At 40.4% G+C, this 22,636-nt stretch overlaps 1 protein-coding gene across 2 annotated transcripts in view; it reads left to right on the plus strand.

Moving 5' to 3' along the window:
* The window catches only part of NCOR1 (nuclear receptor corepressor 1), a 60,614-nt gene that overhangs the window by 35,153 nt on the left and 2,825 nt on the right, over window positions 1–22,636 (plus strand). For both annotated transcript variants that reach the window (XM_027691127.1, XM_027691129.1), the window contains 29 exons: window positions 670–809; window positions 1,543–1,669; window positions 2,333–2,888; window positions 3,789–3,918; window positions 4,194–4,389; window positions 5,668–5,838; window positions 6,571–6,731; window positions 7,110–7,230; window positions 7,331–7,432; window positions 7,969–8,066; window positions 8,893–9,061; window positions 9,601–9,741; window positions 11,075–11,158; window positions 11,683–11,939; window positions 12,078–12,438; window positions 12,953–13,177; window positions 14,097–14,306; window positions 14,945–15,094; window positions 15,633–15,806; window positions 16,263–16,428; window positions 16,677–17,173; window positions 17,618–17,746; window positions 18,318–18,475; window positions 18,717–18,940; window positions 19,391–19,528; window positions 20,615–20,757; window positions 21,325–21,378; window positions 21,719–21,940; window positions 22,247–22,429. In XM_027691127.1, coding sequence (XP_027546928.1) covers window positions 670–809; window positions 1,543–1,669; window positions 2,333–2,888; window positions 3,789–3,918; window positions 4,194–4,389; window positions 5,668–5,838; window positions 6,571–6,731; window positions 7,110–7,230; window positions 7,331–7,432; window positions 7,969–8,066; window positions 8,893–9,061; window positions 9,601–9,741; window positions 11,075–11,158; window positions 11,683–11,939; window positions 12,078–12,438; window positions 12,953–13,177; window positions 14,097–14,306; window positions 14,945–15,094; window positions 15,633–15,806; window positions 16,263–16,428; window positions 16,677–17,173; window positions 17,618–17,746; window positions 18,318–18,475; window positions 18,717–18,940; window positions 19,391–19,528; window positions 20,615–20,757; window positions 21,325–21,378; window positions 21,719–21,940; window positions 22,247–22,429 — 5,487 coding nt within the window. The remainder of the gene's footprint in view (window positions 1–669; window positions 810–1,542; window positions 1,670–2,332; window positions 2,889–3,788; window positions 3,919–4,193; window positions 4,390–5,667; window positions 5,839–6,570; window positions 6,732–7,109; window positions 7,231–7,330; window positions 7,433–7,968; window positions 8,067–8,892; window positions 9,062–9,600; window positions 9,742–11,074; window positions 11,159–11,682; window positions 11,940–12,077; window positions 12,439–12,952; window positions 13,178–14,096; window positions 14,307–14,944; window positions 15,095–15,632; window positions 15,807–16,262; window positions 16,429–16,676; window positions 17,174–17,617; window positions 17,747–18,317; window positions 18,476–18,716; window positions 18,941–19,390; window positions 19,529–20,614; window positions 20,758–21,324; window positions 21,379–21,718; window positions 21,941–22,246; window positions 22,430–22,636) is intronic.

Genomic DNA, 22,636 nt, shown 5'->3' on the forward strand with positions numbered 1-22,636 from the left:
CTTCTGGATACTTGGATTTACAAAATTTCAAGAATTTACTGAATTACTGAATATGATTGCTGTGATTTTTGCCAACACTAGGCTGAATGAATGATTTGAAAACTGCTGTTGATTTTTTTTGTAAAGAAAAAAGGAAAATCAAACATCTTTAACAGATAAAATCATTTTTTGAGGCTCATGGTGACTTTCTTCATGTGGGCTACTTAGAACTGTCTGATATTGTACTTGGTCCACAGAAGACTTTGGAACAGATGTGAAGGTGTTTGTCATATGACAATTTTCAAGGTAACAAGTTTGTTAGATACAAAAGAAATTTTTGTAAAAGACATTCTTTTAACAGGAAAGCTATAATGTAGTTTATAACTTGACTATTCGTTTAGCAGACACTGTTACCTGTGAATTTTATGCATAAAATCAGTATTTTTGCAGAAGTGTCACACGTTGGCAACAGCAAAGAGTTAAGCTGAAGGCTTCTTAAGCAGATATTCAGGTTGACACAGCTTTTCTTCACCCCATAAGTCCTTGTCAAATACATTGTCACAGTGTTGTTCTCTTTAGGACAGCAGTTCTTTATCTTACCTCCCCACAGGCATTGTTGTTCCATTTATTTGGGTTTGGATAGCTGAGTTATTTATCATAGTAACTGTTGGTTCTTATATGTTTGAACAGGTCTAGTGGAACATGGGCGAAACTGGGCAGCAATTGCCAAAATGGTTGGGACAAAGAGTGAAGCTCAGTGTAAGAACTTCTACTTCAACTATAAAAGGAGACACAACCTGGACAGCCTTCTCCAACAGCACAAACAGAAGGTGAGTGCAGTGGGCATTGAATGATTTGCAGGGGAAAACTTGGCACCTTTCTGAAGTCTTTCATCACACTTCACTAACACTGTTCTGCAGTCTCCACTTGTTTCCTTTTCTACTTGTTTTTGTGTTGTGACATAAATCTCCTAGAAAGGGCAGCTGGTGCTCACTGACCTGTGATACTCATCACTTCTTGCTTTAAAATGCAATAGAAAGTTTTCTGTCAGATAAAACAGTCAAGCCTGAAGATTTCTTTGGTGCTCTGAAATCCACATTCCTGATCAGTACATCAGCAGCTGTAGATGTTCAGGTCATCGCTGCAGAACAGTTCCTTGACACACAGTGATCCCTGACCTTACAAAACAGAGCAGGAGAGTTGGTAGAAGTCCAGAAACTGAAAGTTTTGGGGCATCCAGAGTAGAATCCTGTGTGTTGGAGTTCTCTAAACTGCAGTGTTACCTGTTCTTCTCTTACTGAAGTGAAGAGCATCAGTGTCTGCTGCAGCAGTTCTGTTGTCCCCCAGACATACCATGGGACAGTGATTTCTTCCCAAACTTGTTTTTGATCAGGAGTAGCAAAAGCTGGCCTGAAGTTGAAAGAGTTTCCCCTTGTGATTGACTGTGCTAAGTAGAGATTCTCTGTCTTTCGTTGCAACCTCAGACTGGTAGATGAGAATGCCTGTAAAAGGCAATAACAGTGGCAAATTCTCAGTACCTTGTCAATGCTGTGTCTTGCTCAGTCTTCGCGAAGGCCCCGTGAGGAGCGAGATGTGTCACAGTGCGAGAGTGTGGCTTCCACTGTGTCAGCTCAGGAGGATGAAGATATTGAAGCATCTAATGAAGAAGAGAACCCAGAAGACAGTGAAGGTAACTTTTCTGGGAAGGAAACTTGTGCACAGAAAGGGACCTAAACTTTGTGCCCATTATACGCTCAGAACTCTGGGTTCCACTTCATGATGTGCTGTTCAAATGCTGCCTTTCAGTTGGATTTCAGCAATTGGAACTCACTCAGGGGGAAAAAGCATTCTTAGTATTGAGCAGCCTAAAGATGTTACTCTTTATTGTTTTGAGATGCTTTGATTATGCTGTCATCTAGAGTGTTGAAACAAGGTGAATCAAATGTATGTAACCTTTGGTAGCTGATAGTCTCAGTAAAGCTTCAGACAAGCAAATTCAAGTGGTGGGTTTTTGTTGTGGTTTTTTTATAGATATTTGTTGGTTGCAACTGCTAATAATTATAGGCACTCAACATCAGTCAGTCTTGGCTGATCTTTTGTAGAGCAATAGGCAATAGAATTCATAAACAAGTAATGAGAGAATATGACTAAGTGTTGGGGATTTGGGTTTTCAGTTGTTGGTATTTTTTAGTTGCAGTGGGTGTGAGTGTAACTCAGCAAATTGTCCATTTCTTTAAGAAGTCAAAATGAATTGTTTTGCAGATGGGTAGGTTAAAATTGATGGATCCTTATTGCATCCAGGTTGTTAGATCTCATTGACCTTGGATCTTTATGCCAAAACATTTTTCCCCAGGTGCTGAAAATAGTTCTGATACAGAAAGTGCTCCATCTCCAACTCCAGCAGAACCTGCTAAACCAAGTGAAGAGGCTCCATCTGAAGGTGCTGCTCCGAAGGTAACCACTGAGGCCCCAGCAGAGCAAGAATCTGCCATTAAACCTGCAACCAGCACATCTCCCTCCTTAACAGCCCAAAGTGTATCAACAGCTGAAACTCAGAACCCTGAGCCACAGGTTAAGGAAGAAATAAACAATGAGGCAGAAGAGCCCATGGAGGTTGACAGTAGAAGCCACGCGGCTGAAGCCAAGCCTGTGATTCCTCTTCCTGTTCATACCAAAGTAGAACCTGTAGAGACTGAAATGAGGCTACCAGAGAACATTCAAGTGAAAATAGAGAGTGATACCAAAGAGAGAGAGATGGAGAAACCCAAGGAAAAGTCAGAACCGGAGGAGATGGATTACAGTCTGTCCCAACAAGTTAACACAGCAAGGCAAGAATCCCATTCAGACAACGATTCGAGTGCCACCTGTAGTGCTGATGAGGAGGTTGATGGAGAACCCGACAGACAGGGGTGAGTTCAATTGTTTAGTGTGCAAATACTGACATCTTTAAGAAATTGTTGAAAAAGTGGTTTTACTTGAAGGTGATCCAAAAACTGTCATCAGTAGAGAAAGGGAAAGAATTTCTAAGGGGTCTTTGCTGGAAGTGCAGCAGAGGGAAATACTGATTTAAAGTTTTAATGAAAAGGTGAAAGAAGGGTCTGCTATGGCAGGTAAGGCAAAAGTCTGTGGTGACAGAGTTTTGGAACCGTTTATCTTTTGGGAATGGCTGTCACCACGAAGGATATTTGAAGTCTTCTCAGTATTCTGTTGGTGCAGTTCCTGTGTATCCTCAGTGCAGCTTTGGAGCCAATGCCTCCTCCCTCTTACTGGTCTTAATATACACCCAGTACTAGGGAGAGATGTTAAATGTCAAAAGTATCCAGTGTCATGTAGTGCATGTGGTCTTTGGAAGAGTGCAGGTTTTCTGTGCTCTCTTGCCTCTTCAGACATCATCTTTCCACAAATGTCTTAGCCCTCCATGTGAAATTATTCTCTTGTAGAGTGCTGTAGACTGCTTTATATTCTGTGGGCTAAATATATCTAGTGCTTCCTAACCGTGGTGATTTTCCAAAGCATTCTTTATAAAAAAGGTTGCATTGTTGTAGTACTGCATACATAAATTTCTGATTAGGGAGATTCTAACACTTATTTTGGTATTTCTGTGTATTATGAAAATACAGCAACATCTGTTGCCTATTCTACCAGATGTGCTATGGGACAAAACACAACAATCTGATTTTTTTCAGCTATTTATCCAGCATGTTAAATATGTTGGTTTTTTGAAGTTGAGAGCTGTGCCTGAAATTTTTTTTAATGTGTTTAATCTTGGTCCTTTTGGTGATATTTTTCCTGTTTATCCCTTTCTCCAGTATGTTCAGCAGAGAGTCAAAGCCCTCACTGTTAAATCCCACTGGGTCAATACTGGTATCATCCACGATAAAACAAGGGCAGATGGACCTGCAACAGCTCCACCACCGAGCTGCCGTCATCCCACCCATGGTATGGGAGTGTTTGTTGTCCCTAAAACTGAAGCAAAAAAACACAAAAAACCCCATGAAACAAATGAAGAAATGTATCATTTGCTTTATTATCATAATGTTGAGGGTAAATTAGGTTAAGTACAACCAAATATGAAACGAATAGCTTAAAAACTGGGGTGGGCTGTTTGAAACACTCAGACTGCAGCTGCTGCAGTGGGGGAATTGAGCTCCACAGTTGCTCCTGTAAGTGCCTGTGTTGATGTACCTGATGTTAACACCTTCCCATCCCTGCAGGTCTCCTGCAGCCCCTGCCCTGTCCCTGTTGGCACCCCGGTGAGTGGTTACGCTCTGTACCAGCGGCACATCAAAGCCATGCACGAGTCAGCGCTGCTGGAGGAGCAGCGCCAGCGCCAGGAGCAGCTGGATATGGAATATCGGAGCGCTGTGAGCCCCTGTGGCCCTTCCAAGAGCCCTAATGTTGAGTGGGAAGGTAGGTGTTCTCCCACCTGCCCTGGGATAACCCTGTGTTTTATGTATGTGTGTTACACTGGTGCCTCTTAGGAGAATGAAAATTTAGTGTACTGATAATTAACTGTTCCTTTCTGGTGGCTCTTGGTTGAAGGAACCTGTACAATGTCACAGGGAAATAAACTGAGTAAGATTCATGTTCTGAATGTTACAGTGTTAGAGATATCACAGTTGCATAATTCTGCATTTTTAGATTTTATATTCTCACGTGTTGTTGCTGTTGCCCACACAATATTATGAACTTAAACCATTGTGCTCTTTGAAACTCAAATATTCTGTATTTAAATGCGTAACGATTTTAAATTATGTTATGAAAATGCTTCACCTTCATTACTTTTACCAAAGTAAAATGAAAGAAAGAAAACCCTTTTTTTTTTGCCTGTTAAAATAGCGAGAAGGGAGCTTGTAGATTTGTGGAGAGGAGGGTAAGATTGTGGGGTTTGGAAGGTGTTTCTTTAGGTGGAAAGTTTGGAGTTGCTCAGAAGTATCATTTACTGCATGAATAACTCTTGGCATTGGCAGGAGGGTGTTATGAAGTGTGGGAAAGTTCTGGGAAGAAGTTGAATTGGTTTATGACAACCTACGCAGGGCTTTGCCATGATTAAAATAGTCAAGATCTTTTAGAAGCTGTTATGGAGTGATAAGTGCCACCTTTCTTTGACTATGGAGGTTAAAGATGTAACTTTACAGCTGCAGCAGACTTGTTCTGGCTCATTATTTTGAATTCTTCAATTGTCCATTGCCAAATAGAAGAAATTTCTGTAGTTCTGGTACAGGATTTTTAATTTCCTACATTAAAAAAATGTTTTTTCCCTTTATGGGCTATATCGCTTTTGAAATTTGATTTCAAATTTCTCTGGGCAAGCAAAGAAAGAAAGGAGGAGTTCTGTCTGGTGGGACTGGCATGTAAGTCTGGCTTAACTTGCATGTAAACCTGGTTGATACACAGGATTTGGAAAGGAATCTTCTTTAAATGAAGTCTTTTTCAATAGTAGAGCTTTCATTTACTGTTTTTCACATATAGAAAGTATGAGAAAGCTTTGCAAAGCTTTGGATATAGAAGTATAGACAGAAGAACACGTTAAATTAAGTTTAATACTACTTTTTAATTGAAACATTTGTACCTGATGAGTGTCTCTGGCACTGGAGTAGCCCTGTGTTAAAACTGCTGTAAATTTGACCTTTTGACTCCCAATTTCTAACACAGGGTTCTTCTTTCTTATAACTTCAACCTTCACAGGAAAACCAGTGGCCTACATGCCTTATGCTGAGGTCAAGAGAATAGAGCAGGAAGCACAAGTGCAAAATACAGCAACGAGGTCGGCATCACCCTACAGGTTGTCTCCAAGAGAAGTCAACAAAGCCTCCCCCCAGCCTGAGATGAACACAGCCCGTTACAGTGTCCCACCAGGTAAAGATTGTCACACACCAGAGCAAAGCATCCTCCTCCTTTGGAACCTGGACTTGATGTAGGATCATATTATTCTCCAAACTCTTTGTGGATTAACACAAGAAAATACATTGTTTTCTGTGCATGTAAATAGGTGCTCAGTATTTGTTTAGCTCCAATGAGGTATTTTTGTTCTTTATTGCTGCATGAGCTGCGTGACATGTATTTTATTAAAGGATGATCTGAAAATGTTAGAACAGCAAAGGGAAAGTCATCAACAGTTTTTCATCTTAATACAAGTGCTGTCATATTCCTGGGTGGCCTTTCTTATGTAGTTGAGGAAAAGGGAAAGCTGCTGATATCCTTGGCATTAGTGTCTGACTGTAATTGCTCTATATTATAGTCTGAATGTTTTGTAAAACAGTGAAATAACTGACAGATCTTAATTCTGAAACTTGGATTATTGCTTTTCCCTTCAGAGTATAATGTCATGACCAAATGAGAGAAGCTTAGATTATACGTGACTCAGGTGCCTTCCATTTAGAGAATAAGAACTTTCTTTAAAAACAACAAAAAACTTGGACATAATGGATTTCAGAGTGTAAATACAGCTTTTAGGTATTGTGAGGCAATTCCCCATAGAAACTGTCAGATGAACTGTGCTGTTTCTGTTCTTGCCTCTCTGACAGCTCATAGAGCATAAACACACTGTAATATTTATGTAATATTTAATGTACACTTTTCCCCCCCAAGTTCTCCAGCCAGCACCTCACCAGGTGATAACCAACATACCTGAAGGAGTCCGCCTTCCCACAACCAGACCCACCAGACCTCCACCACCCCTCATTCCATCCTCCAAAACAAGTGTGCCATCAGAAAAACCTTCCTTCATCATGGGAGGCTCAATCTCACAAGTAAGAGAATTATTATTTGAAGATCTGTCTTACATCATTTTTTTTGCCCTTTCTCCAACCTTTAACTTCTTGTACTTGGTTATGGATTCACAGCATTAACCCTTCAGACCTACCTGTGCATTCCATTATTAAAAGTCCAGGAATTACACATGCCTTAGAAAATAGAACATGTTGCAGTTATTTATATTTAGGGGCATGATCAGGGTTGTCCAGTTTAGGTGACCAGTGACACTGCACTCCTGGTGCTCTGTGCTTTGAGACTTTGCAGTGGGGTGCTGTAACATTTCAAGATAGGATCATAGTAGTCTTAGCATTCTCTAAATAGAGATGTGAATCTTCATTCCAGAAACTAGAATTAACATATATTTGTTGTTCCAGGGAACACCTGGCACTTACTTAACGTCCCACAGTCAAGCTTCCTACGCCCAAGAAACTGCCAAGCCATCAGTGGGTTCTATATCTCTTGGGCTGCCAAGGCAGCAGGACTCGGCCAAATCTGGTAAGAAAAACACACATGTGTTTTATATAGACTGTTTAATGACTCATAATTAAAGGAAAATAAAAAAAACCAACCTTTTTCTTTTTATTCTCCTGAATAGCTTCCCTGCCCTATATCAAACAAGAAGAATTCTCTCCCAGAAGCCAGAATTCCCAACCTGAGGGGCTCCTGGTCCGGGCACAGCATGAAAGTGTGGTGCGAGGTAAAGGAAGTCACACAGATTAGGAAACTCTGTCAGAACCTGAGAGAACCAAGAGAATTAACTTGTAGAGCTCAAACTGCTGAAGTGTTATTTTAAAGTATTCTGTGATTATATAAGTATCATAAAATTATAGGATTAATCTGTTCCCAGTTTTCCAAGGCCATGTATATTTGTAGCTGGCTCCTCCTCTCTCCATGGCTCGCTTAAAAATATTTGTTCTAAGACATGCCAGTTTCAAAACCAAGTTGTTCACTAGAGCATATATGGAGCAATACATGTGAATTATCCAAATACATAAAGAGAACAGAAACTAAATAGCATTAATTAATCCTGTAATATTACTTGAATTAATACTGTAAAGGATTATATTAAAAGAGGAAATAGCCTATTTGCCTTAAATGCATGTTCTTAAGCTGAAATTTCCCCTGTATTTGAGTGTAAACTAACAGTTTCTCACTAGAGTTTTTAATTATTTCAAGTCGAGTGGCCTTTTTTTTTTCTCTTATTTATCAGGATATCTTATTATTTCAAATCAGGTACCACAACGATTCAGGAGGGAAGTATAACAAGAGGAACTCCAACCAATAAAGTTTCTGTTGAGACCATTCCTTCTTTGAGAGGCTCCATAACTCAGGTATTTTTCCCTTTGCTGAGAAGGCTGTAGCAAAGCAGCATCTTTAAACTATCACCATGAATGTGTTTGCATGTCTGAAAAAGTAAATTGGTATCACAGAATAGGAACTGCCTTGAAAAAAGGACTTTAATACCATCAGATGTTCAAATCCCACTATTGCTGAAGTCAGCATTACCATGATTTCATCTTCATGTATATGAGTCTTTAAACTTTTTAAATACAAACACCAGAGCCTTTGGTAAATCTATCTGAAGGCTCATTAGCACCTCTCATGAAAATAGCATCACACCTGAGTTCAAATATTAAAATCAACTAGAGCCAGTCTTGTCCAGATGCTATTTAAATCCAAAAAGGTAAATTCAAGCCTTTTGTCTCATCATTTTTTAAATGCTACTGTTTTGGTTGGTTTGGGGTCCTTATTTACAGAGATAATAGTATCAGTTCTGCTCTGAGAGAGAGAGGTTTTATTTCTTTGGACAGAAATAAAACCTAATGGCACCATTAAGAATGTGGTATATGTTATCTACCCCCCAATGGTATTTATAGTGTAAATGTTCTAGGTTGTGAAATACTTTGGTAATATTGTCCCTCTTATTCTTCTTTCTGTATTTTGTAAGAGGGTAGCAAATTGCTTACAAATAAAAGATTATTTTACTCATATGTAGGTAATAATAAAAGCAGAAGTTTAAGCCATACTGCTTGATAATAGTTGGTTTTATAGATCTAAAGTTTGTTTGGTTTGTTTTGAGGGTTTTTTTCCCTTCACTGTTTATTTTCCTAAATAACCACCCATGTTCTGAGTCCCGTTTGCTGGGTTTGCACACAGGGTACCCCAGCTCTGTCCCAGTCTGGCATCGCGGCCGACGCGTTACTGAAGGGAACCATCACCCGCCTGGCCACAGAGGACACCAGCCCAGAGAAGTGCAGAGAGGAAGCTTCAGCCAAAGGCCACGTTATTTATGAAGGCAAAAGTGGGCATATTTTATCGTATGATGGTGAGTATTTGCATACTGTACCTGATCAAAGTCAAGGCTGCAGCAGGTTCTGCTTTGATAATCCGTATTGAAGTGTTTCTGCTTCCGAGTGGTTTGGTGTGAACCTCAGTCACTGGGGTGCTGGTTTTGAGAATTAGTGATCCAGAAATTGTGCCTGTGTTCTGAAGAGTCTTCTGCACTCTGTGTTTAAAATACAGTTAAATTATTTAATTTCTTTGCCATTTATTTCCAGTTTGTCATGGAATATTTTATTGTGAAAGGTTAAATAACCGAGTTTAAAATTACCGGTATTAAAATAAAAATAAATGTAACATTTAACTTTGAACTTCAATGGAAATACTGATAAATGAGTAACCGAACAAATATATTTTTTGACAAACTGTAAGGGATCTTTTCAAGACTGAGATTTAATGTTACAGTATTATATTGAAGTTGTGTTGTTAAAGTATTCATGACCTGTGGTCTCATTAATGTAATATTCATGTGTCCTTTCTTTTATTGTCCACGTTTCCTAACCACACTCTTGTACATTTTGCCAGCTATTAAAAATGTCCGTGAAGGAACAAGGAGTCCAAGAACTGCTCATGAAATTGGTTTAAAGAGAACTTATGATACCATGGAAGGAAATATAAAGCAAGGGATGTCACTGCGGGAGTCTCCAGTGTCTGCGCCGCTGGAAGGTAAAAACAGCTCCTTCCAAGGTGTTTTATCTTTTATCTAAACCTTTTGCATTGATGTAAGAGTATTTAGGTTATCTTACTGAGCAGATAAAAGAGAAGTTAGATTTAAATCTTACACTACTAACCAAATCCATGCAGCAACACTGCAATTAAATTGTGCTGGGAACAGGACTGAAGCAGATAATAGTTTTCCTTTTTATTTTACTGGTGTGTTACCACAACTGGAGGTCCAGGTGGCACTTACTCCTCTCAGCACATGTGACACATGTGACTGACTCTCCTCAGTCCCACTGGGTCACGTAGAGCTCAAACTCTGGGTCACACCAGCACAGACTCCATGACACACCCCTTAGTTAAATATTGGCAGAGTCACTTGGTATCACACTGGCCTGACCTTTTGCATTCCTGCAATAAACCTCTTTGACTTGCACAGCTGCCCTGTCCTGCTCCAGGGCATCCCTACTACCACTGTGTTTTAATAAATTGTGATCAAACAAAGCCTGCAGAGGTCAAGTCAGACCATTATATAACTTTTCTGATTGTTTTGTAAAAATACAAATGCAGGAAAATGTTTCATGCCTCAACCATGGAGTCTCACTCTTTAAGTGCATTTTGTCCCACCTTTGGGTAGCCTTAAAGGCTATTTTGTTTAAATGTTCATCAGATAGAACAATATGAATAAGAGGTCTGTAGACTGTATCCAGAAATTCAGTGTGGCCTTTAAGTTGCAGATGCATTTGGCTCATTTTCAGGCTTTTCTGGCACATGAGAAGCTGCTCTGATACTTTTGTGCTGTATCTCATCATTAACTCATTTTCTGTCCTGAAACTGTGTAATATTATGAGATTTTGAGGGTTTGGTTTGGATTCTTACTGTAGGAACAGTAAATTCAACTCCTCACAGATGATTTAATATGAACTTTGATTAATTTGGAGGATGCTGAGCTATATTTGGGTTTTTCTTTTCCTATTGTTCCACTTTCCATCATGAACCCCTTTCTTTCTAGGCACGGAAAGTGGAGTGTAAGAAAAGCAGTGACTGCTTTTGGAACAAAGGTTAAGCTTAATCATAAAAAACACCTTATGTTTTCTAAATATGTTAAAACTTGCAACAATGCAATAGCACAAATACTTGAAGTGAAAGATTTATTTTTTGGGGGCAGGAGGTGTTCATAACATGTTCCTACAATGCCTGACATACTGAGGCTTGGCCCTCTGGGCACTGCCACGATAGAGATACAATCTCTAAGGTGTGAGGAGGAGGGGTTTTGTTGGTTTGGAGTGGTTTTTTAACACTTTTTTAATTCTCTAAATGATGTTCATTTTAATTTTAGGTTTAATATGCCGTGCACTGCCTCGGGGGAGCCCACACGCTGAACTGAAGGAGAGAACAGTGTTGTCTGGCTCTATAATGCAAGGTGAGGTGTTGCAAGTTTAGAAGCAAACATTAATTACATCCTCAAAAATCTGGATTTCTGAACTTTAAAACTGTTACTACCAGTGGTAGCTGTGTTAAAGGTCGAGATTATTTTATGAAACATGTTATCAGAGTATAAATCAGCAGCTTTCTGATATTATGTGTTCAAAACTAGTGTGTAAATATAGCTTTTCATTTCTTTTTTGAAAATAGACCTTTTTAGTATGAATCCTTGGTAATTGGCACTTTTTCAAATAAACACTAACAGTTCCTTAGACCTCTGAAGATGTATGCTATTTCTTTTATTTCAGCATCTGAAATAACTTAGGGTGCTTTCACTAATATATTGAATGTTTGTTCAGTATTATTTTTGTGGTGATTTCTTTACTCTTCAGGGTATATTGTCACAGACTATAGCAAACCAAAATCCCAGTTTTATGACATAGTTAGTTACTCTGCTTGTGAAAAAAAAAGAGACTTAGTAGCTGTTAACACCATTAATGTGACCCTTTCTTTCTATAAAAGGCACACCAAGAGCAACAGCTGAAAGTTTTGAAGAAGGTTTGAAGTACCCTAAACAGATAAAGAGAGAGTCACCTCCCATAAGGACATTTGAAGGAGCCATTACTAAGGGGAAACCATATGATGGGGTCACCACTATAAAAGAAATGGGTCGTTCCATCCATGAAATCCCAAGACAGGACCTGTTAAGCCAAGAGAGTCGCAAGACTCCTGAAATGGTGCAGACGACCAGGCCAATCATAGAAGGCTCCATATCTCAGGTAAGTCCAAAAAGCTCTGGTGGACTCGTGCAGTTACTCACAGACTCAGTGGTGAGTCGGCTCCGGCCACGTGGGTTTTTTAGCACAACTGAAACATTGACAGGATAACTTTACCTGACCTTTTTCTCATCTTTTCAGGGCACACCCATAAAATATGAAAGCAACTCTGGCCAGTCTGCCATCAAACACAATGTAAAATCTTTAATCACTGGACCAAGCAAGCTCCCCCGTGGAATGCCCCAGCTGGAAATGGTGCCAGAGAACGTGAAGGTGGTGGAGCGAGGAAAATACGAAGATGTGAAGAGCGGGGACACCGTCCGCTCCCGGCACACGTCGGTCGTCAGCTCTGGTCCCTCTGTCCTCAGGTCAACTCTTCATGAAACTCCCAAATCACAACTGAGCCCTGGGATTTATGATGATACAAATGCTCGGAGGACACCTGTGAACTATCAGAGTCCCATGTCCAGGAGTTCACCGATGATGAATAGAGTTAGTGAGGGTATGTTTTTCCTATCCAGAGTAAGACAAAAAGTTTTATTATCTTAATTTAAAACTGCTTTATGAGGTCTGTTCTTCTTTCTTTTATTCTAATGGCTTCTCTCAATTTGGAAGGTGGCTGGAATGAGTTTTAAAAAGCTGTTAATTAAAATAAAATCAAAAATCTGCCTTACTGTAATGCAGAAGTGGGAAGGCAATTCAATCTCAATTTTCATTTGATTATGGATCACTGTGAAAGTGTTACCTACAAGGGTAATGTTTTAAGAGCAGAAGCTGTTCCTGAATCACAGAGATGTCTACATGATGAAGATAATATGATGAGGTGTGAGCAATCTGAGTTTTATAGCATAGTGTTTTCACCAGAAATATTTTGTGATATAAAATATCCTCTGTGCTTTATTGTATCAGATTGCAGGGTACTCAAGAATGTTCCTTGGGAGCCAGTGTATACTTGCAGCTGAATTTTCAGTGGAAAAATAGACATTTTAATAATTTGAATTTTTCATTGCTTTTAGCTGGAATATCTTCTGGGAAGTCAGCAAATCACGAAAGGAAGAACACACTCACTCCAACACAGAGGGAGAGTGTGCCAGCAAAATCTCCAGTCCCTGGGGTTGATCCTGTAGTGGCTCACAGTCCTTTTGACCCTCATCACAGAGGAGCAACTCCTGAAGTCTATAGGGGTCACCTTCCTCCTCATTTGGATCCTGCTATGCCATTTCACAGGGCTCTGGATCCTGGTAAGTCCATTTGTGTTGGGTTTTTTTTAGTTTTAGAAATATCGTGAGCTTTGATGCCTTTAAAAGGCAATTATCAATGGCCAGATATCATTTATAAGGTTATAAATATATATTGTTGTGGTTTGGTATCTAACCAGGAAACTTAGTAAAATAGTGTTGTATAATATTGTAACTTCCTTTCAGAGCTGCCAACTTGCTTCTGTGTTGTTAAAAAGTTCAGACATTATTTTTAGATAAGTACTTGTGAAATATATTAAAAGCTCTCAGGAAAGCTATCCAAAGAAGCATATGGAAGAGGCTACAGAAGTAAAGAATAGAATTATATAGAGTTATAGTAGAATTCTATATAATTATATATAGACATGTATTCTGTGTAAGTCCTCTGTTCATGACTGTGATTCATTCTCACAGAGGAATTATCAGGTTATCCCTGCTGATGTTAAATACAATAGACTTCCTTTTAACCTATCCATCAGTCTGCTTCTGTGAGGTATTTTAACCTTCTTTAGGTATTTCAGCCCTTTATATCTTCAGAATGTCAGGATTTACGCTTTTAATAAAATCTCTTCTCTAATGCATCTCTCCAATCTGGATTTTTTAGCATTTTCTGTCTGTGCATAAATTCACTAAAACATCAGTATTAAAATGCTGTTTTAATTTACTTGGCACTGGCTGGAGAGACTTGACAGCACTTGTCATTGAAGCTTTATAAACACCTGAAAGTTTCATTTGATAGAGAATCATATGAGATGAGCTCAGTTTGTTAAGGCTTGGTGCTAATAACGCTAAGGTCGCGTTCAGTCCCCTGTACGGTCCATTCACTTAAGAGCTGGACTCAATCCTTGTGGGTCCCTTCTAACTCAGACTATTCTGTGATCCTGCTTCCTAAATCTTCTCTTCTCCCCTCTGTCACCCCCAGCTGCTGCTGCTTACCTGTTCCAAAGGCAGCTCTCACCCACCCCGGGCTACCCGAGCCAGTACCAGCTGTACGCGATGGAGAACACGCGGCAGACCATCCTCAACGACTACATCACCTCCCAGCAGATGCAGGTCAACCTCCGGCCCGACGTCACCAGGGGCTTGTCTCCCAGAGAGCAAACTTTAGCTCTGCCCTATGCAGGAGCGAGAGGTGGGCCTGTCTTTTGCTGGAATGTTCTTTCAGAGGTGTTTGGGATGTGCTGTGCGGTGGGTTGAATGCAGACACAGAAGTGCAGATGTGTTACGTGTGTGACAACTCACTTGCAAACTGCCTTTTGTGGATATAAAGGAAAACTATGTCTGTAATCACTGTTGTTAAGGGGAAGGCTGTAAGACTTAGAGTGTTCAAGATCCAGTGATCAGAAGCATATTTAGCTCATCTTCAGACTTCAGAAAAGAGAATTATATCAAAATGAGAACTTCCAAAAGAAAACAAAAGCAACAGCCTAAAGGGTAATGTTTGTGAAAACTTTGCTGATTGTTGTATTTATGGGTAATGCCCAAAATTGGTAAAATATGGAATTATTGAATAGAGGTAAAGCATATTTTCTTGAAGGGCAATTAAAGGGAGTACTACAAATGCAAATTCTGACTTAGTATGTTCCTAAATTGCTGATTGCCAGATCTAAGAGATTATAACCAGCTGGAATATAGTTCTACAATTGCCTTATTCTTATATTTTTTTCACTAATATTCATTGCTGACTGTTACCAATGAACAGAACATAAAATGTGTAGACCATTGGTCTGTCCTTGAGCGGCCATTCTTACGTGTGTCATCTCCTAACAGGAATTATTGACCTGAACAATATGGCTCCCACTATCTTAGTGCCTCATCCTGGAGGAACAAGCACCCCACCCATGGAGAGAATCACCTATATCCCTGGCACCCAGCTCACCTTCCCCCCCAGGCCTTACAATCCTGCTTCTCTGTCACCAGGTAAGAGCCCTCATGGCTTGGTGATTTCTCTCATTGTCTGACGTGCTGAGATAATTTACCATCTTTATTCAGCTTTCATTAATGACCATGTTTTGATGTTTTCTCAGGCAAAGCTTTTTGCATGCACTTCTCACTTGGATAGCAAAGGTTTTTTGGTGATGTCCTGTATAGTTGCAGTAGGAGCACTGTCAAATTCAGAATTTGCCTCATTCTGTCAAGTCCTTATTTATAGTAATTTGAATATGATTTCATTAACCTCATTTTACATGTGTTGAAGGGTGGAATTTGGGTTTAAAAGCTGTCTAGTTTCTAATAGTAGAGAAACTACTTCAGTAAATATCTGTTGAGCCTTCCACTGTTGCTGTATGTTAAGCTTTTGTCTTCCTAGATAAGGGATTGTCTTGAGTGGAATGAAAATGTATGTGGGAAATTTTGCTGTAGGTGGATGGCAGAATATGTTGGCAGGTGTTAACATCAAATTATGCTTCACTCATGTATCTCTGTTTTGCTACTTCATTTTACCTTGTGGACCTTCCAGGACACCCCACACACCTGGCAGCTTCTGCAGCTGCAAATGCTGAAAGGGAACGGGAAAGGGAGAGGGAGAAGGAACGGGAAAGGGAGAGGGAACGTGAGCGAGAGCGGGAAAGAGAACGAGAACGTGAGAGGGAGAGAATAACTTCAGTCCCTGCTGAACTTTATCTCCGACCAGGTCAGTGCACGTGGGATCAGTTGTCTTGTAGAACTGTAACTGCTCATTTTCTGTAGCCACTCTTGTGAACAGCGGCTTTTTAACACGTTACTCACTTTGGTTTCAGTCTGCACTTCAGGCAGGTTCCTGTTACCCAGCAGTTCTGGTCATAATTGCAAGTTCTACAAGTACCAGGCTTCTTGATCTTTCTCTCAGAGCTTTCCCTAGTACCTCAGGTACTTCCCTAGTACCTAGGGAAGGAGTGAATCCCAGTTATCACTGGCACAGCTTGCATGTCATTTAGAGCATTGTAAACACAATGCTACCATTTAAACCTTCATACGTTCCACCACATCCAGAGTGGTGGAGCTACCTGGGAAAGGATGTGGAGGATACAGCATTGATACATAGTTCTGCCCTGTTATAAGAATAATCCATATATTTTTTGTTTGTTCCCCTCCACTCTGTGTTCTGCAGGTGCAGAGCAGCCTGGCAGACCCGGCAGTCACGGATACGTTCGGTCCCCATCCCCGTCAGTCAGAACCCAGGAAAACATCCTGCAGCAAAGGCCCAGTATTTTTCAAGGAACCAATGGGACAAGTGTAATCACACCTCTGGATCCTGCTGCTCAGCTACGTATCATGTATGTTTTATAAGTTACTGTTGCAGAGATACCTGTTCTAATATTTGAGCTTATTAAAAGCTGCATTTAGCCTGAGGAAAATACTACAGGGTTAAGGATATCCCACTCTCTGATTGCTCTTGGATTTATCAGAAATGATAAAGGGAGAGAAAGGAGGGTCACTAAAGCTTTGTTTCATTGTATGCACGATCTGGCTCTAGTTCTTTGTTCCTTGTGATATAATTCAGACTATTCAATGTTTCCAACAGGCAGCTCACCCCCGGGGCTCCCTCTATTACTCAAGGCTTACCAGCTTCCCGTTACAACACTGCTGCTGATGCCCTGGCAGCTCTGGTAGATGCTGCAGCCTCTGCTCCTCAGATGGAAGTTGCCAAAGCAAAAGAGAACAAGCACGAGGGAACCAGGATAGAAGAGAACATGGGCCGCCGGTCAGCTGTGGTTACTGACCAGCAGCAGCTGGAACAGAAGACACTGGAGGTAGAAAAGAGGCCTGTCCAGTGCCCCTATACATCTGCAAATTATTCTGGTGGCAAGTCCCAGGGACAGTCTTCATCAGTAGTCTATTCAGAGGCTGGTAAAGAGAAAGGACCTCCTCCTAAATCCAGGTACGAGGAAGAGCTGAGAACTCGAGGAAAGACCACAATTACTGCTGCTAACTTCATAGATGTGATCATCACTCGACAGATTGCTTCAGACAAGGATGCACGAGATAGGGGCTCTCAAAGTTCAGATTCTTCCAGTAGTTGTACGTATCTTAGTCACTATCTACTTCTTTGCTGTCTGTCTTAGCCCTTCAGGAAATAAGATGTGAAATGATGTGGATGTTTAATGATAAAATATTCAGCTCCGTGCAGTAGAAACACTTCATAGACAAACAGTTTTTGCAAATAGTGACTTGAGACTCTTGCAAAATCAGAGTTGTTTGCTTTATTCAGATTCCATGCTACAGCATGAAATGCAGGATCGTAAGAGTAACCTTATCAGAAGTCAGGAAACTGAAAATTATTTGGTTTATGTTGAAACACTGTTTTATGGAAGTATTTGTGTCACCATGGTTATCATGAGAAAAAGACAGTGTTTTGACTTTCATTCACTGATGCCATTTCAGTGGAAGCACCAGTGTTGTGTGGGCAACAAAAAATTTCTGTGATATTTACCCCTTATTCCACAACCTTTGCTTGACATTCAGTATCCTCCCACCGGTATGAAGCTCCTGGAGATGCCATTGAGGTGATAAGCCCTGCAAATTCCCCTGTACCTGCTCAAGAAAAGCTACAGCCCTATCAACAAGAGACACCTAAACCAAGCCAGGCAGAGAGTAAGTTTATCTGCATATGCAAATATTCTCTCAGTTACTTTTCTTATATTTACCAGCTCCACGAATTCATAAAAAATTAAAATATCTTTTATCTATTATTCAATGTTATCTATAATTATATATCTTATTATCTATTATTTTATCTATTTAAAATATCAAAGTGACTGTATACCATATTTTTCTTGTTGGAAGTATGTTGTTGCAGTGAAAAACTAGAGCAAATGTCTTGGAACTGACACATTAAATGGAGTTTCTTTACAGTGTGGCTGATTTAATGAGAAATTTTCAATATATTCTTTAAAATTAATGCATGGTGGTATTGATGCCCACAATTTTTTACCTGTTGGTGATGCTCAAAGTATTGCAGTTGAGAAATGAGCTGAAATTCACCTGCATTGTGGAATGAAGTTTTATTTTATAAATTGTAGGGCCTGTGTGTGAAGGTGGAAAAGGTGGTTATCGCACAGGATACCTAAAATCTAATGCAGAAACTCTTCATCTTTTAAATTTTCTAAGCACAGAAGTTTCAAACCTTGCAGCTTAACAGACTGGCCTTCTCTTTTTCAACCAGCTGACCCAAACAGGCCCTATGAGGGGCCCATTCACCGCTACAGGACACAGCAGGAACCCCCTTCACCCCAACAACCTCCACCTCCCTCCTCCCAGGCAGAAGGGATGGCACACGTGCCCAGGACCCATCGGCTCATCACCCTTGCTGATCACATCTGTGTAGGTTTATTTGCTTGCATCTTGTCAGATGTGACAAGTTTTGTATTCTGATTATGTAAACACATGTTTTGGAACTTAATTCTCTAATTATTAGTTTTACTTGAGGACATTATAAAATGTTGTATCTGGATTTATAATCCCATTTGTTGCAATCAGTCTCATGTTCATCTAGTTCATGAATACCTACACTCTGGCCAATATCTGACCAAGATCTGTTTTCTATATTTTTGATGACATTCAGCAAATTATTACACAAGACTTTGCAAGAAACCAAGCAGCTTCTCAGGCCTCTTTGCAGCCTCCCACCACTACATTCCAGAATTCCACCCCTGCTCCAACACCTGTTTCCAGCCGGGCAAAGACGTCGAATCGCTACAGCCCCGAGGCACAGTCACAGCCTGTCCACCACCAGCGGCCAGGTGCCAGAGTGTCACCTGAAAACCTGTCTGACAAGGCCAGGGGAAGGTAATGCATGTATTCAGTTTGACTGCAACTTTAATTAATGCCCAGATATGGTATTTCTGTAAAAAAGTGTATTAATCTTGATGTAGGTCGGAAGTAAAGGTACCTTTTCGTCTTATTTTTAGACAACATCTGTCTCATACTGTTTTTGACAATTGCTTGGCTCCAAAACATAACTTGTAACTGTTTCCCCTTCACTATTTCTGCTTAATTTCCAGTCTTTAGAGGGGTGAAGATGTTTAATTCCTTAAAACTTACTAGAGTCATTATGGACAATTAATAGTCATCTTTTTGAGGTCACCAAGCAGACTAAAGCATGTAACATATAACTAGCCATAAGTAGTTATGGAGCAACTGGAAAACAATTACATGAGTTAACTATTGCTGTCCATGCATTAAGAGTACTTATCCATGCATTAAGAGTACTTATCTGTCTCTGAATTATGGATGTAGGCCTGGAAAATCTCCGGAGAGGAGTCACGTCTCTTCAGAGCCCTACGAGCCAATCTCGCCACCTCAGGTCCCGGTTGTACATGAGAAACAGGAAAATGTTCTTCTGCTTTCCCAAAGAACTGAGCCTACTGAACAGAGGTAGGTGTAAAGCTGACTTTAAAAATATTATTCTGGATCTTTGTGCTGCAAACAGTGTCTTTATTAAAGAGCAGTTTAAGTGATCTCCCTCTGGTAGCACAGGGAAAGCTGTTAATCACAGTTGATCCTTTTGCACTAACATCCAAAACTTGCTATTTGGGAGGTGCTTTGGGAAGGCTGAGTGAAAGGTCATCTGTTCATGTTCTGTCTTCAGTTTTCAGTGTGTTCTGTGTCGTTTCTGGTAGAAAATGTTAGAACAAAGCTCCTCATGGGTACCAGTTCTATAAAACTGAAGTGGTTTTTAAGAAAGGTCCATTTTCTACAATTTTTATTAAATAATTCTGTATTCTCCTGCCTGATTGGCTTCTTGGATACTCTCCTAGTGGGGAGGGGAGGAACCCAGGTTTCCAGCACTCATGATTCTGGAGCAGTTAATCAGTTGAAACATCACTAAGCTAAGGAGCTTCACTTCTGGGAGGTGTGAAGGTGGGGTGTCAGGAGGTCCCTGGATCAGGCAGCCCTGTCCCAGGGCTGTTTGTCACATCTGCAGCATCAAACTGCCCAGGATCCCTGGCACACTGGCAGTGCTGGTGTCTGCAGACCTGTGGCAGATGCACTTTGCAGTGGGTGCTCCTGCCATTTGCTCTGCTGAGGAAGGAGTGGCACCCAATGTACTTATTTAAGGCTTGTGCTGCTGACATTGATTCAGTTTTTCTTGGGGTTTTTCCCCCCTCCACTCTGCAGTTGCTGGCAGGGTTGTTACAGTCCATGATGGAGGTTAGCTAGATCACAGGGATTTTTGGGAACAGGACTGCACTTTTTAGAAATGTAAGGATTTTGGGCTAGGAAACCTTTAGAGTCTTTTTTGCTTTATTTTAGATGATTTTTTAATTTAAGTATGAGTTGTTTGTTGGGTTTTTTTAATTAAGGCTTATTTGCCAGATTACTGCTGCTTAAACAAACTCAATTTTTATTGAGCACCACAGTGTTCATACAGTGTTAGTGGTTTCTGCCTGACTGCTTTTGGAAAGATTTAAATGTACATCTTGGATGTTCTGTCTCTTTGACACGTGTTGGTCTTGGCAGGACTGACTCTCGCTCTCCAGGCAGTATCAGTTACCTGCCTTCGTTTTTCACCAAACTTGAGAACACTTCACCAATGGTAAAATCCAAGAAACAGGAGATATTTCGAAAGCTGAACTCATCTGGTGGAGGTGACTCTGACATGGGTATGCAGGACTTGCCTTTTCACTCAATTTTTCCAGCTTGTGCTTTCTGTGACTGCCATCCACAGATGTCCTGACCTAAATATGTTTCAAATAATATGAATTAATCTAAATCTATGAACATAAAACACATATAATAATTTGTGACCAATAGAATCAGAATATTATTTGATTTTTTTAAATGCTGCTGTGTGTAGGACTGTCACATTTAATCTTTTTAACACTTAATTTGAGAGATGAAAAACACACAGTTAATGAGAAAGTTGTTAAAACCTGACATTATTCTAATTAACTTTGTGTCTGTAGTTTGCTTCATATCAACATTAGCTGTTATACATTTTCCTTTTTGGAAAGGTGTCTGGAAACTGAATGATTTGCGTTTTCTTGACTCTTATGATTATGTCTGTAAATGACATTTTAATGTAGTTTCAGGAATGAACACTGACATGGTGGAATATGATACTAGAACTATATTTTTGGGGTTTTTTTCTTGTGCAGTAGAGCTAGGAGTGATAACTTAGTGATCATCAGTACTGAAAAATTCAGTGAAATGTTGTGTTTTAATTGCAGCAACTGCTCAGCCAGGGACTGAAATATTCAATTTGCCAGCAGTCACTACCTCAGGTAAGTTTTTGGGTAAAAGAAACAACATGTGTTTCAGAAAAAGTAAGCTAATGTAATATCTTAAATTTATACCCTTTGGGGAGTCCAGTAAATGAGGAAGATGATGAAAATGTAAAAGTTAATATCTTACATGAAAATTGGTTTCCTGCATTGTAGAGAAAAGCAAAATGACGCAAACTTTCAGAAAATATTTAAATGGGAACTTAAGCAAGAATGCTTTATTTGTTTTTTCCCCACTTTTCTGCCTCTCTCTAAAATGTTTCCCCACATCCCTTTGTAATTTCTCTGAGACTTTTTTTGCCTCCCTTCCCACCTTTCCCTGTTCTCTTTTCTCTCCCAGGTGCAGTCAGTTCGAGGGGTCATTCCTTTGCTGATCCTGCCAGTAACCTGGGTCTGGAAGACATTATTAGGAAAGCATTGATGGGAAACTTTGATGACAAGAGTGAGGAGCACGGAGTTGTAATGTCACAGTCCCTTGCGGTCGCACCGGGCGGTTCCGGGGCCGCGGTACCGGCGAGTAACGAGACACGGAGGGAAGAAGCCAATCCATCACCAAATTCAGGTGAGGTATTATTGCAACTCCTAAGTATCCCATGGTCTTAAAATAAATCAATCAAGGGTTTGAATAAATTCGGTGTCACTGAAAATCACTGTCTTTTCTCTGGAAGTGACAGAGGTGGTGTTTGCATTCCCTCTGCGGTCCTGGGTTTTCAGGAGGATTAACCTGTGACAACATTGATGGAATGGGGAAGAGAGAACAGGGTGTGTTGGACACCTGAAGCTTCTCAGTGCTGCATGATAACTTAGAGAAACAAACACACAGACGCTAAAATGCAGTTTTTGTGAAATCTGTCCCTTCTGTTCCCAGGAGGGGGAGTCAGCAAGCAGAAGCTCATCGGCAAGTCAAACAGCAGGAAGTCCAAGTCTCCGATTCCTGGACAGGGATATTTGGGAACTGAAAGACCTTCTTCTGTCTCATCTGTACATTCAGAAGGGGACTACCACAGACAGACGCCAGTGTGGGCCTGGGAAGACAGGCCTTCATCAACAGGTGAGGAATGGGGTTCTTTCAAACTTCACAAACGAGAGGAAGTGTCTGTAGAAAGCTGAGATGCTGACACGCTGTAACACTGGATATCAGCTTACATAGTGCATGAGGATTTTCTGAAATGGATTTTCTGATAGTTGTCACAACCAAAACCAGGCTGGCTTTACACAGATCTCCCAGAACAGCTCCTGTTTTTGCCTTTTGATCCAG

Source organism: Neopelma chrysocephalum, unplaced genomic scaffold, assembly GCF_003984885.1.
Source record: "Neopelma chrysocephalum unplaced genomic scaffold, ASM398488v2 Primary Assembly neopelma1_82, whole genome shotgun sequence".
Classification (NCBI taxonomy): domain Eukaryota; kingdom Metazoa; phylum Chordata; class Aves; order Passeriformes; family Pipridae; genus Neopelma; species Neopelma chrysocephalum.